General features: G+C 39.8%; 3 protein-coding genes across 4 annotated transcripts; all 3 read right to left on the bottom strand.

Moving 5' to 3' along the window:
- Nucleotides 1-566: 566 nt before the first annotated feature.
- tysnd1 (trypsin like peroxisomal matrix peptidase 1) lies at nt 567-4571 on the bottom strand. 2 transcript variants are annotated; one of them, XM_077582757.1, is made up of 4 exons: nt 3314-4571; nt 2537-2667; nt 1805-1990; nt 567-969 (listed from the first exon to the last, which is right to left on the bottom strand). In XM_077582757.1, exons 1-4 carry the CDS (start codon nt 4354-4356, stop codon nt 767-769), a joined length of 1563 nt encoding a protein of 520 aa, XP_077438883.1. In that variant the 5' UTR covers nt 4357-4571; the 3' UTR covers nt 567-766. The 2 variants fall into 2 exon arrangements, with proteins under 2 accessions (XP_077438883.1, XP_077438884.1); XM_077582758.1 differs by having other exon boundaries at nt 567-897.
- A 353-nt stretch (nt 4572-4924) lies between these two features.
- Nucleotides 4925-8659, bottom strand: sar1ab (secretion associated, Ras related GTPase 1Ab). The gene is made up of 7 exons (XM_077582759.1): nt 8508-8659; nt 7527-7597; nt 6945-7064; nt 6645-6710; nt 6451-6554; nt 6246-6377; nt 4925-5924 (listed from the first exon to the last, which is right to left on the bottom strand). Exons 2-7 carry the CDS (start codon nt 7582-7584, stop codon nt 5808-5810), a joined length of 597 nt encoding a protein of 198 aa, XP_077438885.1. The 5' UTR covers nt 7585-7597; nt 8508-8659; the 3' UTR covers nt 4925-5807.
- Nucleotides 8660-9172: 513 nt separating this feature from the next.
- Nucleotides 9173-14912, bottom strand: ppa1b (inorganic pyrophosphatase 1b). The gene is made up of 11 exons (XM_077582706.1): nt 14681-14912; nt 14052-14116; nt 11368-11421; nt 11034-11153; nt 10879-10965; nt 10672-10798; nt 10473-10600; nt 9879-9964; nt 9729-9804; nt 9614-9653; nt 9173-9512 (listed from the first exon to the last, which is right to left on the bottom strand). The coding sequence occupies exons 1-11, from the start codon at nt 14844-14846 to the stop codon at nt 9490-9492; spliced, it is 972 nt and encodes a 323-aa protein (XP_077438832.1). The 5' UTR covers nt 14847-14912; the 3' UTR covers nt 9173-9489.
- Nucleotides 14913-15910: the final 998 nt, after the last annotated feature.

Raw genomic sequence — 15910 nt, 5'->3', positions numbered from 1 at the left:
AAGCATTTTTTAATATGAAAGAGTTTGCGCAGAACTGTTAGATTCTATTTTCGATCCCTCTTAAAAAAACATTTTGGGGGGTTTTACAGATTGAAAAATGAGTCACAACAGAGATGCATGCTTTTCTTTGTAAAGCAACGTCGTGAAACGTGATGCTCATGCTGCATCCCTATTCAATGTGTATGCTGACGTAAAATCTTAAATCGGAGTTATACAAGTCACACTTTTGAATCCGAAATTATCCAAAATATGTGACGCAGGGATGATTCGTGGGCAAGAACTTCAAAATGTGTTGTGCTGGGAGCAGGCGATCCTCTCTAGCAGATGTCTGAGTGTCTGTTACCCAATGGGACCAATCATTCTGTGCAACCTGTCAGCCAATTATTACTTGAGCGCTTTAATATGCTGACATGTTTCCAGCTCGGCGGTAAAGGAACGACAGGGAAAATCTAAACATATGGTTGAGCAAACAAGTTTCCAAATACTCATTTATAAGCCTACCATGACAACTGTCAACTAAATGAGAAAATTGTTGTGACAATACTGTAAATAATAATACAACAAAATGTAACACACTGCTACAAATAGCTTTTATTTTTCATCACCTGATCTCTACAGGCAACGATTGAGAGGAGGAGGCATACTCACTTTTTTTCCCACAATTTAAAAAGCCTCTGCCAAACTGCATAAGTGTACCGAACAAGCCCGTTTCAGTGATCCTATCGCACAGTAAGTGCCGTTTCTGGCTCTGCGGTTTTCATCACACTTACAGTTTACTTTGTGTACCTTGTAGCCTCCACACTCTTTTTACTTGTTCATCCGCGGCGTCCAGCACGTCGAACGCCCTCACGTCCCTGAGCCGACTTAAGTGAAGAAGCGGCCCCTGCAGCACGCTCACTGGAACACAGAAGTTAAGGTGTGGGTAGGTCACTTGGGAGGACAAGTCCCTCGTGTTGCTGGATACAATGCCTGCAATGACAATATCATTGTTTTGTCACTAAAGTAGCAAAGTGCAAATACTTCATTATTGTATTTTTCAGGTACAGTGAACCTCTGAATTCTCAGTTCAGCATTTGTGGATTTTGCCTTTTTTTAATTAGTCCTCTTAAGTCACTAGTTTTGTGTTTAGGCAAAACCAATACGGTTAATTATTACGCTTCTGCCATCTGGTGGAATCTTGGTGTTTGTTTTTAGGTTAAACCATTGAGTGTTTGAGTTGTCCTGTTTTGTGGCTGAATATGCACCATGCCTGATGATTTCATTTTTATTCGCTATACAGTTTTGTATTTAAAAACATATCTGTACTTTCTATCTACTACATAAAATAGATTATTTCCTTTTTATTCTCCGTGGTTGATGACACATTCTAAAGATGATGTCACTAAAGAGCAGTAATCACAACCGGTTGAACTCTTCTTTGATTAAAAGTACCAACATAGAAGAACTGTAGTGTTACTTAAAGCTACTGAACACAGAAAATTGAATTTCGAATCGATGCTGTCACCTATGGCCGAAAAATGAAACTGCATTTTCCCTTCTTTTTTGGGGGGTGGGGGGAAACTTTTATTGAGACAATCAGAAAACTGCATTTTCCCTTCTTCACATACACAACGTGCACATGACGTCACATCCACAGACAGAGGTCGGGAAATTCAAACCCAAATCCTGTCTGAAAACTATTGGCCAGAGGCTTGCAGGAGTTCCCATTATGAACACAGAAGGTGTTACTCTACTAATTAAAAAACGTTTCAGTCATAAATGGTCATATTGTAAAGTTATTTTTTTCTAGTCACAAGTTTCTTACCGAGCAGCTCTCCCGTGGATGCTCGAACAACAGCGCCCCCACTGGCCCCTGCCTGAACTGCACAGGTGGTCTGAAGCATGATGGGACGGCGGTGTTGACTAATGGTTTTTGACAGGACGCCGCAGGTCAGCGACGGGCCACACCAGCGACCAAGCCCGCCATAACCCACCACCAACAAAGATTCACCTGTGGGTAAAGACAGCAATATTAATTATTCATTATACAGTGGGATACACTTCATAGCTATTTATTGAAATCTCAACAGTAAATCAAACGCATTAAGCAGTCATGTCGGAGCTGATGTGGGCTACAGCTGCCCCCAGACACTCACGCAGACTGCCAACATCCCACGCCAACCCACAAAGCCCCGCCTCTTTAAGGCACATGCATATGCAGACACGACAATGTGTACAATATTTTTTATACATTTAATGCTTGTCATTTATTGGGGTGTTTTAAGCTATGTTTACAATGTGTTTAAAAGTGTGTTTTATGGAGTTTAATGCATGTGAGAGGGTTACAGCTATACAAAAATGTTTTGGTCACTCTATAATCACAGATTTGTGGGTAGGTCTGGAATGGTATCCTCTGTAATGATTAAGCATTAATACAGTGTATTAACAACATGATTTGGGATGCAAAGGTTTACAAGACTGACGTGAACAATAACTCCACATTGTCATTTGCCACACAATTGTCTATGTGGGACACCTTGCACATTGCGCTAGTGACCTGTGTTGAACTCGTGTGCCATTTGAGGGACGACGACGTCCACAATTAATTCTCTGGACCGCACCACAGCAATGTCATAGGGCGATGACGCCTCAGTGGAGAAGAGGACGTCGCCGACAGTGTCCATGACTCTGTAAGCACATGCAGACATTGACCATTAGAAATTCTGTTTTATTTTTTCCCCACATATTCTTGGCACTATTCACAATTTCAACGAATCGCGTTTTTTCTGTGGAATCTATTAGTAGTTATTTACACAAAATGTTTGTGCTCTTTAGACTAAATTCCCTAAAATGCAAAAAGATGCTCCCAAAGCCCTGTCTAAAAAATTATTTGGGATTATGGAAGTACATCTGTAACGCGACCTTGAGTCAGGTGCATAAATAATCGAACATGGACACAATTCTCATCATTTTTGGCTCTGAACCCTCGACTTTTTATATTCTCCTTCTAAATGGGATAATGAAGGAATAACACACCTGGCCATGGAGCGGCTGAAGAGCCAACTGTCCAATTACATTCAAAGTGTTGTAATTTCCACACCATTTGTCTGATTCGGATGTAAATACCATGAAATTAAACCTGAAAGTCTGCAGCTAAATCACATTCTGTTCCATAGTGGTGGTGTTAGAGCCAAAAAGATGACGATTGTGTGAATGTCCCTTAAAAAAAAAATCACAAATATGCTGTTAACACTGTATTTATAAAAGTAATTACAGTATAAATATTTTGGGGACTGTCATTTAGGTTTTAATGAGAGGCTTTAATAGTGTGCACCTGTCTCCGTGATGGAACTTGAGGGCGACCGTGGACTTCCCATTCACGACATGTCGGCAGGTAATAACAAGTTCAGAGGTCACAAGGACCCCCGATCCCCACTGCTGCCCGCTGTCCACCAAGCACACATTCGGGTATTGACCTGCATTGGACTTTTTGGTCGCTATGACTTCTGCGGGGTGAAGACAGATATCTTGGAGTGGGTTCGGAATTTCATCGCATTGGACAACGTTCCATAGGATTGAGTGGACGGAACAGACGAGCGTGAGTCCGATCCACTCATTGGCCTTCCAGCCAAACGGCGACACTATCACACCAACCAGGTGCAGTGAGTCATCTTCCATCGCAAACAACCCGCCACCCTCCGTGCCTGGCAAGCAGCGGGCATCTGTGAGGATGATGGTGTTGCCCTCGCCCGCCAGGTTGCTGATGATGCCCCTGCTCACAGTGCCATTGAAGAGGTCTGAGCACAGGGAACCAAACGGTGAGCCGCAGGCGACGACAGAGGAACCTTTCTGAAGAGATGAGCTCTTTCGCCAGGAGACAGCGCACGGATGTGGCACGTCCACATTGAGGACAGCAAACCAGCTGAGGTATTCAGAATCTCGGATCAGGTCGTCATCCTCGTCGCCATGGAAACGCCACTGGTCAGCTTTATGGAAAAGTGCCTGGAAAGTCTTTTTGAACTCCATGCAGTTGACCAGCATCAGCAACTTAGCTTCATGCTCATGTGTCCTGTGGCTTCTGCTAGACGGACAAACTTCACTCACTCCACATGCATTAGTCTCCACGTGAGTCCGGGAAGCAAAGCTGACACCTATTTTAAGGTTGTCGCTGAAATTGTGACGTAACAGGACGCGACGTTCACTATAAAAAGTGGACTTTTTGTCTGCAATGAAACGAAAAAACGGCAGTCCGGTGCATATCGCCAATCCGTTGCTAGCATGGATGACAACGGCACTAAAGCTTACAGGCGCACGGGCAGTAAAAGCCTCCGTCAAGGTAACAACATAGCAGCACCTCTCAACGTCTTGTACATCCATAATGCTAGCTGAGTTGATGAACTTTGCCTATGTTGGCGCTCAACAATGTTTAACTACTGAAAGACACGTTAAAATGTAACGTATAAATATACACACACTTGTGGCGACACAACCATGATACCGAAATGTTTAAGCAGACTCGTCATGACCAATTTGAACCCCAACGGTTTAAAATGCAAGTGGTTTTGTTACTTCACCGCTTGAGTACTTCCTGGTCTCAGACTCGCGGGAAGTGACGACATTAACTCTTTGATTGTGATTGGTTAGAGAGAGAGAGAGAGATAGAGAGAGAGAGAGAGAGAGAGATAGAGAGAGAGAGAGAGAGAGAGAGAGAGAGAGAGAGAGAGAGAGAGAGAGAGAGAGAGAGAGAGAGAGAGAGAGAGAGAGAGAGAGAGAGAGAGAGAGAGAATGGGCGTTAAGAAGGTAGGGGTTTCAAGTGCGTTTTCAAAAAAATAAATAAAAAAAATAGTGCAGAAAAACGTGAGCTATTTGGATTACATGTATTTGCTGTATTTATATATATTCAAAATATGTATTTTTTGCTACATAGTACAATACAACAAAAAAATCGTATGACATTTTTTATTGCTAGAATTTTCTTTAAAACAAAAAAAAGAAAGAAAAGTTTAACATTTGAATAAAAAGAAGCAAGACGTTTGTAGAAAGTGTTTATTCTGACCCAGCTCCAATAAAAATTTGACCCATCTTTTGTAACAGCTTCAGAGCTAACTTGACCTCTATGATGTAAATATATAAATAATTATGTACAAATAATATTGAAAAACATATCGATTACTTTCACACATATATTGTTATACCCTGCTTTCAAGCACCACCCTGGAAGTACTCTCATATCACTGCATGTGGTGAGCAGCTACTAATCACAAAGTACTTCAGTCTTGTCCACATCATATATACCACCATTATCATAAACTTCAACTATATAACACTGTGCTGTCATTATGAATCTCACAGGGAAAAAAATAAAGCACTTTGCACTTTTAGTGGTAAACCCTGTTTTCAAAAATAGCCCCCCAAAAAACTCCCATCCAATTTCAAGTGAGTGATTGGATACACAATTCAACATGTGCTTCAGTGGCACCAGTGTGTGTCTTAACACGGTCCGCAAAACTTTAAACAAACCGACCTTCACTGTAAGTCAACACCGACCGCTAAAAATAATCAGCGGGTCAGAAGCTGACACGCTGTCGTAGACACTTTCTCTATGGCACCCAGAGATAAAAAAAATACACAGCATAAGGATCCTTGGCGACGACACTCAAATAGTGATCTTTGACTTGCTGAGGTATGATGTTCTTCTAGCAAAGAATATTGCATTCCCAGCTGGCAAGGTCAAAATTATAAAGGTATGTAGATACAATATTTCTCCGATTGCAGGTAGTGTTGTTTTGTAAATCAGTATTGAATTTATGGGATCAATTGGCATGAAATCAGTCAATGTATTGGGACAGCCAGCGGAATCCTTCTCCATATCCTTGTCTCTTCAGCACGCTGCACATGAAAATCTCCATTGGCCTCAAATTAAGCTCCTTCAGTGACACTTTGCCCTAAAAGAGAAACACAAGCTTCTTTTATAAAGGCAGAAAGGACTTTATAGCATCTTCTTTGTCAGTGCCATTTATGTGTGACTCAAAAAAAAGACTGAAGTAAAAAGTATCAGCTGTGATGGGGCTACAGGAGAAAAAAATAAAAAAATAAATGCCATATTAATGCTAAATGCTATTATATACATGATAGTGATAGTCCGCTGCCAGGTTGGCATTGCAAATGAGAATATTTCTTAATTGCCATAACTAGATAAATAAAGGTCAAGTAAAATAAAAAATAAAAATAATTTTTGCTCAATGTTCATGTCACGTGTTGGTCACCTTTCCAGTCGTGTGACCATGCAGACCGAACGTGCCTCGGAGCGCATCCTCACTGATGGCCTCCGGGCGATCGATTTTGTTTCCCAGGATAAGAACCGGCACGTTTGAGATGGTGTCATCTGTCAAAAGCGCCTGCACAAAGAAGAGGAGTCACGTAATAGGAATATATGATCTAAAGGCAAAGAAAGGTAAGGTTCAAACTCACATCCAGCTCTACTTTAGCCTCAGTTAATCGCTCTCGATCAGCACAGTCCACCATGTAGACGATACCATTTATGGCTGGAAGGTAGTTTTTCCAGATGCGTCGTGCTAAAACAGATTAAAAAATAATATATATATATTTTTTTTCATTATAATTAAAAACGTATGTAGTCCAAAGTTGCCAGTTCTTTTCCTTACCTTGTGTGTGACCGCCCAGGTCAAATGTGGTAAAAGTCATTCCAGCGATGGTCAGCTCTTCAGATGCTGAGGACAGGCAGGAAAAAGTGGCATGAGTTGATTGGAAAGAATGGATAGATGATAGATGAATAGAATATATAAAGTAATGTATGATAGATGAAAAGATGGAGGGATGATAGATGAAGGATGGAGAGATGGGTGGATGTTGGCTAGGGTGAAAGATAAATTGATGCATAGATAGAATGACTAGATGGATGGACTAATGGATGGATGATGATAGATAAATAGGTAGGTAGGTACTTGGGTGCAGTGTGGGTACATGCTGGCCCAGCCTGTCATCTCTGAGCATGTGCAGTAGTGTCGTTTTGCCAGCATTGTCTAATCCGAGGAACACCAACTTGCCAGACTTCTTATACAGTCCTGCACAGTCATAATAAATTGTTTAAGTTCGGAAACATGTGTTTTATGATCACCGACTTGTATGAAATATACAGTGGAACCTCCAAGTTTAAACACCTTAAAATGTCGTGAGTATGAAATGTTGATTTTTGTTCCTTATTTAAATCGTACAACTTCAGGTTTTTGCTTATTCTTTGGCTTTTTCTATTGTTTCGTGGAAGGGCCATCAGAGAACGAGAACGGTGATGGAAAATGTGGGTAAGCAATAGGAATATTAGAAAATGACTTAAAACAACCTGCATTTTTAGCCATTGTTTTATGATAGCAAGCAACAGAAGAGATTACTTCACTTTCCATTATATCCAATTGGGAAAATTGCCCTTAATTCGAACAAACGGGAAGCTGACATTACAAATTGTCTTCAAAATCTGTTCCACTGTATAGAATGGCATTCTTAACAATAATACGCAATTTATACAGTACCTAACAATTGCAAGACACCATTGAAGCCTCTGTAGATCCAGTTAAAAATAAAAGACATGATGCTGGACTGCCTGTAATTCAGATAAGCATAAATTAAACACATAACGTAAAAAAAAAAAGAGCTTCCATTACTCAACTATTGCTGACTGTATTGCTTAATCTCCGTAGGCTGCTTTCTTCTTGAGCTTTAATAATACTGCTGGTATGCGTAAGCTATAATAAGAAGGAAGAAATACTTTTTTCAATGTACTGATCTTTATTATTGTTAGTCTTTTTTGTAATTTATGTTTCATGTTTAATTTCATGTACATCACTTTATTAGAGCTGTGATTATTGTTAAAGGTCTTTATAAATAGTTATGTTGAGTTATTAATTAATTCAGCATCTGAAAGCAAAAACGTTCACAGTTTTTGTTAGTTTGCCTTCTCAGACAGACACACGCTGATCATCCCCGGACTATTTTTATTATGACAAGTTGTGGCAAGGACACTTCATCTGATCTCCACAAGTCTCCCTTTCACACTCTCACACGCACACACACCTGTCACTCTGTATGCAACTCGATGGGCTTAATGCACTGTATAGGCCTCCTTTGAGCAAAATGTCACTACATGAACCAGTTTTGTTTCAAATTTCGCCAAAGTCCACATAGCTTAGGACGCCCATTTGATTAGTAATCATGAAATTATTTTCATATTTAAGAGCTTTCATGGTGGATTTTTATGTGCAGTGACAAATTGATCAACAGAAGTAGTTTTCTATTAATATTTCGCGATGACAGCCATCTTTAGGTAATCGCAAGAGGGCAGATGTACTAAACGTTTAGCCGGCCCAAAGTAAACAATAATACTGTAACCTTTTAAGTAAACAAGCGAGCAGAAAAGTCTACAATGATTAACCACAGTTCAAGTCGGGTCGTAAAATAGGACACAATTATGGTAACTCGAGCTAGCAAGTGAAAGTTAATCAATAACTACTTACCTTGTTTCGACTTGTTTATGATCCCACTGTCCGCCTGTCCCGTCGGCTGTAAAGCACTACGCAAGTTTGACACTAAACCGGAAGTACGTCATCGCACTAGCCTATTTGCTAACTCACATCGTTAACAGCCTTGATTAAAAATATAAGAATGTACTGTATTCTCTAAATATAAAGGTTTGTTTACGATATAGAAGTCCGCTATTATTTTTGATCTATTTTCCATATTCAAACAAAACAACAAAATACCATCAAAAAACATTAAGGCATATATTAAATGCGGGTAGCATTAATATTCAGTTTGGAGTGCTAGAATAGTAAACTCGTACGATACAATTACTAGTATTTTTTTCTTTGATTTTTATTTTATTCTAGTGATGTAATAAAAGCAAAGATTGCTATGTGTAATTGTATGAAAATGGTTTTGGCTTATATTAATTAAAATAACAGCACCAATTAATACATGTAAAAATGTGTTGCCCTGAAATTTGTTTCAATTGTCTGTCTCCTGAATCACACCGATTGGAGCACATAAAACTGTATTTTTCTTACCTTATTGATGCACGCAAAAACATTAGAAAATGATAAAATACACTTAAAGTGAATGTATTTTTAATATTGAACACTGGGTGGCGTGTGTGTAAAAAACCCACTTCAATCCCACTTCATTAATAATATACATAGGCATAGCTTTATTAAAGCAGTTCAGTGTATCTTACATGGCACACATTAATAGGTGTCGTACCTGTGTCAGTTTTAAACCTACACCTTGTGTGTAGGAAAAGCTTTTGATAAATAAGGGAAGAATTAAATGCTATTTTATTCCTTATCACTATACTCTCTAGACACATCTCACATTTCTATAACGAAGACAGACACCTTACAAAAACCTGCAATGTCTCATTCTGTTGTTACAAAAGTTCCTATCATCTTCAAATAAGCCTATGACAGATGAAACGTCCGCCTTCTTCTCCCAATTTGTCCATTAGTAGTAAAACCATTTATCAACTGTAAATAGAAGAAACAGCAGATTAAAATCACAGTCAGTCGGAAAATTCAATGAAGTATATTCAATGAAGTATACCCAAACTTTGTTATCAATATGCTACCTGATGATGGGGTAGGCTCCTCCTTTTCACAAGGGCATGCCTGTAAATGCAGAAAAAAGAATTGATGATAATATGGACACAATAATGAAATTTTTACCATAAATGTTTTACTTACATCACCGACAGCGGCTTTAGCCTCAGCCACCGAGCAGCATAAAGGACTGTCACTGGATGAGATGCATGTGTTTTTGCTGTATTTTACAAGAAAAAAAAATTAACAAGAGCAGCCGGGATGTGTATAAATACTATACAACAATTTATCTACCAGTTCAGTTCACCACCATCGGTCTGTTGGCAAATCAGAGCTTTCCAGAAGTTGTGAGTGCTCTTGATGACATCAATGGCAAAGTCCTGAAAATAACTCACAGTAAATCATTTAGTCACTAATGCAGTTAAACACAACCCCAAAATATATAATTGAATATTTTTATTGTAGATACAATTTTAATAAAATCAAAAAGCCCCCCCAAAAAGGAAAAACTAACTTTATTTTTTTAATGGTACTCATTTAAAAACTCTAAGCCCCATTCATGTATTTACAACTCATTTTGGCACTTTTTTCACCATTTCATAAATGTGTATAGCTACTGTACGCCCTATTTCCTTATAGTGAATTCATTTAGTTATTCAACGGCAGATTGTGGGAGGCATAAACAGAAGGTCCTCTGTTTACGACAAAGTTCCATTCCTCCGGGTGCAATGCAACCCAAATGTGTATACAAGTCAGAAAGTGCTGTAGTTGATCCCTAACCTACTCTAACATAGTTGTCAAGTCATAACTTGTTAACTTTTCTAGAAGCCTGCTTAAGTTGCACAACTAAAGACTAATGATAAGTGTTTAAAAAAACAAAAACAAGACCTTGTCCTTGAACTCTTCATTGAAAGCGAATGTGTTCTCTGGCTTCCCGTCAGGTACTTTATACCTCTTGAACCAGTCGACTGAGGACTGCAGGTATCCAGGCTTCAACCTCTGAACATCACTGATGTCTGAAGTTGGGGAGAAACAAGGTCAAAATGCAGGAAAAAGAGAATATAAGTCAATAGCGAGTAATGGTTACTGTTGAGCTCTTCAGCTTCAGGGTCCTCAACGTTGATTGCAATTACTTTCCAGTCAGTCTCGCCCTCGTCGATCATAGCCAGGACCCCGAGCACCTTCACTTTGATCACCTCACCACGGGAACACACCTGACCGGCACGTGTACGCACTTGTCAATGTGACGCAAACGGTCAACAGTGGCTAAAAATAGACCTTTAATTGTACATACCTTGGAGCCGATTTCACAGACGTCAATGGGGTCGTTGTCCCCATGGCAGCCGGTGTCTTTGTCTTTGTGCTTTGGATCTTCCCACGTCTAAAACAACATGAGAAAAATCAACACAATTTGCTGAAAAATGATGTGCATAGAGAAAATGCGCTGACCTGTGGAATGGCTCCATAGTTCCATATGTAGCCTTTATGCGGGAAAACATTAGCGACGTAGCGCAGCTTGCCCTTTTTCACGTCTTGTTTTATTGGGTTCAAGAGGTCTTTTGTGGCGATCTGCAAAGACAATAGCAAAGATGTCAGTGCTCAATTTGTTCACTATCAAACCATTCGAACTACAACAATGCCACGATTAATAATTTGCAGTTTCATAATACTGTATACAAAATAAACATTGAATAAACTAAAACATCCGCCAAACACAAGGAAAGAGAGACACTTGTTGGAACTAAATCCATACTAATGGTGACAGAATGGGTACATTTCTTACCTCCATCTTTGCATTTGTCCATCTTGGTACTTCCACCACCATGTGAAAGATGTTCTGAAGAGACAGAAATTCAATATGTTGATTTACTTTCTGTCCTTGTTACTTTTTTTATACACAATTTTACTAGTGTAATGACATTTACACAGACTCTAACAGCCAGCCAGAGGAGATATCAAGGCTCGATAGACTATGATTTCACTCGTTCCGGAAAACATTACGTAATTCAATGGGTTGCCAACTCTGCATGAGAGCGTTTTAACATTAAAATGTGACTTAAAAAGGATATATTAGAGAAAATTTACTCAGTGATTGCTTGTATGCAAATAGTTGGGTCTCTGGAGTGCCTGCTTGCCCATCAAGTGCCCAACTTCATTACATTCGTAGAGTTCTGTCTATTTCTGAATATGAAACCTGCCCTTCTGAATTTTGCGAAATGTGATGTCACTACATAATAACCAAACCCACACCAAGAATCATGAAGATCCGCCATTTTCAAACCATGCTTTCTTGGGCTGGGTTTAAAATATCGATATAGGATCGATATTCCATTTCATAGTCCAATATTGATTCATAAAACCATGAACTTTATACTTAATACGCCACTGTATTTACATAGTACTGTGGTTGTAATTGATTTCAATTATTATGTATTGTTTTGATCAAGTAATTTTCAATAAAACATACGATACATGATTAATGTAACTGTATTGGATTAAATTATAAATGTAAATATTCATATTTTTACTAATGCAGCAAGTGAGAGAAAAACATTTCTACTATTTTGCAGCACTGGTTCTTCTGAGAATGTCTTCCATATAAAAGTAAAATTGGTAGTGCAAGAAATCCTTAGCTGAATCAAAAATCAATGTGAATCGTGAATCAAATCGAGTTCTTCTGAACTGAATAGAATCGATTTTGGAAATCTGAGTCGATACCCATCCCTAATGCTTTCTAGACTAAAACACTATCAAGTCAAATCCAAAAAGGTTAGAAGAGTTGCATTGATTTTTGTTAGATGCACTGATTAGCGTTAGCTTCTGATAAGCAGCAAATACTGGATTGTTCAGTTGACGACATGATTGGGTGAGTCATATTTGGCTGTATGCGCCAAATGCACCTGCATACTAAATAGTAGTGATGGCAGTGCGACACTGAAGCTTCGATACAAGCTTCAAACCCTGAACTACAATTCCATAGAACCACTGCTTCAAAGCTTCTTTTGGTGCGGAAAAAATCACGTGACATATGACGTCCGAAGCAGCGACTGATTCGTTGCCCGAATGAATCACATGCCTGGTTCGCGGTCCAATCACGTGATTCTCGATTCTGACAGGTGACAGGTTGAAACAGTTTTGAATTTGAGCGTCAACCCTTTATGACCGCTCTAAACAATGTACTATTCGTGGGTTGTCGGTGTGTTGTTGGTGCTATTGAATTGTCATTGCCTTGCGTTGTTACATTTGGTCATTCATGGAGCCAGCCAGGAAGAGAGGTCGTTCTGAAATGTGGGAACACTTCAATCTGATCGCTCCTGATAAGGTAGGTGTGCTGGCTGTTTAAAGTTATGTATATAGATCAGAATCAGAAAAAAACTTTAATTATCCCCGGGGGACAATTATTTATTGATTTATTTTTTCGAAGGGCATATTTTTTTTCGAGGCGCAAATTAAATAAAAAACGTTTTGACTTGGACGGGAATGGAACCCGAGTTACCCGAGTGGCAGGTGCCAGACGCTATAGTGGAGGTGCAGCGTTATTTGAATGAGCCACCCCTGGACCAATCAGAGGATCCACTGGTTTACTGGTGGAACCACCAAAATGTGTACCCTCATCTGTTTCAGCTTGCAATACAATTTTTATGCACGCCAGCATCGTCGGTCACGTGCAAGCGAGTTTTCTCGAAATGTGGAGAAGTTGTGAGCAAAAAAAGAAACCGTCTCAATCCAAAAACAGTGGAAAAAATAATGTACCTCAATAAAAATCTTTGAGTGTCCCCCATGACCCCCTGTCAGTTACACAAGCACACCCAACCTATGCCATAGTTTACCAGCACTTTCTCCTCAATAACAAAATACACACATTCATCAGTCTTTATTTGTCAATAGAACATGCTATTCGGTCTTAGTGTGAGTCCATCAAAGAATTTTCAAAGCAAAGATGCTTTAAATCCACTGCAGCCTTGCAGTTTACCAGTAGAGGTCACTGTAACTGAAGCTTCGAGCAATGAACTTATTTTCAAAACAATTGGCTCAAGTGGTTCAGTGCTTCACAAAAGCTTCATTTGCCCATCACTACTAAATAGATGTGTATGATTCGGTATCTTGGAGTTGAAGTACTGTCCCTGTGAGGGAAAATAATCCGCCCACTCTTTTAAACTTCGGGCTCAACATGCAGCCACTACCTAGCTCCACTTTAAGTTGTCATTGTAACAAAAGCCAATCAGCAATGTCCGGACCATGGTGGCCAGTGTCTCACTTGCATGAGAAAGGACCACCCCCCTCAAAACTGCCTACCTTCAGCAAGACGAGAGAAAGTATATTTAAGTCCTATTATTCTTGATCCATGGTTTTTTGGGGGGGCAAAACCACACGACAGACATGTGAAGACACTTTTATGTCTTAACGTGTCATAAATGCACAATGTCTCCTTTGGAATGTAATTTAACAAGATAGGCGTTACTGTACCTGTGCCTCATTGGCATATATTGGTATGTCATGAAATGGCGAGATATGCTTCCCCTCGGAATTCTCTGAAATACAATGGGAGTAGGAAAATTTATTGTTGTATTCACAGAAAATAGTTTGTTCAAAGCACTGCTTTACAGCTTTATAGCACTGGACCGTTGAGACAAACATATCGCAAAAAAAACATATTCACTGTGGAATTAGACTTGACTAGCCAATGCATTCTCCTAGCGTCCTGTAATCAGAGGGCGTTGCCCCACCAGTAAATTTTATGCTTCCCAATTTGATGACGTGTGGAACCACCCTGGAAAATTTCCCCACGCGATAGCCACACAAGTTAAGATTTACAGCCCCCAGATTAGAAGCTTTCTACTCGAGTTGTCGTTAACCCGACAAACCGGTTTAATGCAACCGAGTATGCAAATGTAATATAGGCCAAATACAATGAGAATATCGTGAAAAGGGTGTGCACAACTAGGGAAACTTTCACCAATATGATGACATTTTACGGCGACATTCAATGAATAAGTGACACGTGGGAGGTCACCGCGAGCTCTTAAAGAGAACGACAAACATTTCATTCTCCAAACATTAAAGAAAGATAATGAATGAATGTCCGCTGTACTCACTGAAGAACAAGCGATAGCTCAAGGAGTTGGGAATGCCCCTCTCTTCCGCAGTGAAGCTCATGATTAAGTGCAGGTTTGTCTCACTCGGATGAGGGATGGCGGCGGAAAGAGGAGTCAGTCGATGCAGTGGACGGGACGGGAGGGCAGGCGGAAGAACAATGCGCATGCGTACACCGTGGATGAGACGTTCAGGGAATATCGGAGAATCCCATGTTAGTTGAAAAGAGCCGCAAAATGCAGTACTCAGAAATTGAGGGTCCGCTCTCGGCAAGCACAGGTCGCAAAGTACTCACACTTTGTACCTAGGTAGGAATATAGATACGTGTTAAAAAAAGAAAAGAAAAACTCGTAAAATTAGAAGTACGTATACTGTTTCAGAAAGGAAAACAAAATACAAACCCAATTCCAAAAAAGTTGGGACACTATGCAAATTGTGTGTGAATAAAAACTGAATGCAATTATGTGTAAGTGCCCAATTTTAATATTTTATTGAGAATAGAACATAGACAACAGGTCAAAAGTCTAAACTGAGAAAATGTATCATTTTAAGGGAAAACTATGTTAATTTTAAATTCCATGGTCTCAACAAATATCAAAAAAGTTGGGACAAGGCCATTTTCACCACTGTGAGGCATCCCCTCTTCTTCTTTCAACAGTCTGCAAACGTCTGGGGATCGGGGAGACAAGTTTCTCAAGTTTAGAAATAGGAATGCTGTCCCATTCTTGTCTAACACTCGTCTCTCTAACTGTTCAACTGTCTTGGGCTTTCTTTGTTGCACCTTCCCCTTTATGATGCGCCAAATCTGCTCTATAAGTGAAAGAAGTGGACTGCAGGCTGGCCATTTCAATATCCGGATCCTTTTCCTACACAGCCATGATGTTGTAATTGGTGCTGCATGTGGTCTGGTATTATCGTGTTGAGAAATGCAAGATATTCTCTGAAAGTGATGATGCCTGGATGGGTGCATATGTTGTTCTCGAATCTGAATATACCTTTCTGCATTGACGATGCCTTTCCAGATGTGGAAGCTGCCCATGCCACACGCACTCATGCAACCCTATACCATCACAGATGCAGGCTTATAAACTGAGTGCTGATAACAACTTGGGTTGTTCTTGTCCTCTTTAGTCAGTATGATATAGCGCCCCAGTTTTCCACAAAGAACTTTGAATCGTGATACGTCTGACCACAAAACAGGTCACTACTTTGCCACACTCCATTTTAAATAA

Source organism: Vanacampus margaritifer, chromosome 12 (assembly GCF_051991255.1).
Source record: "Vanacampus margaritifer isolate UIUO_Vmar chromosome 12, RoL_Vmar_1.0, whole genome shotgun sequence".
NCBI lineage: Eukaryota > Metazoa > Chordata > Actinopteri > Syngnathiformes > Syngnathidae > Vanacampus > Vanacampus margaritifer.
The sequence above is the reverse complement of the archived record's forward strand: the minus strand, read 5'-3'. Positions and strand labels throughout refer to the sequence as shown.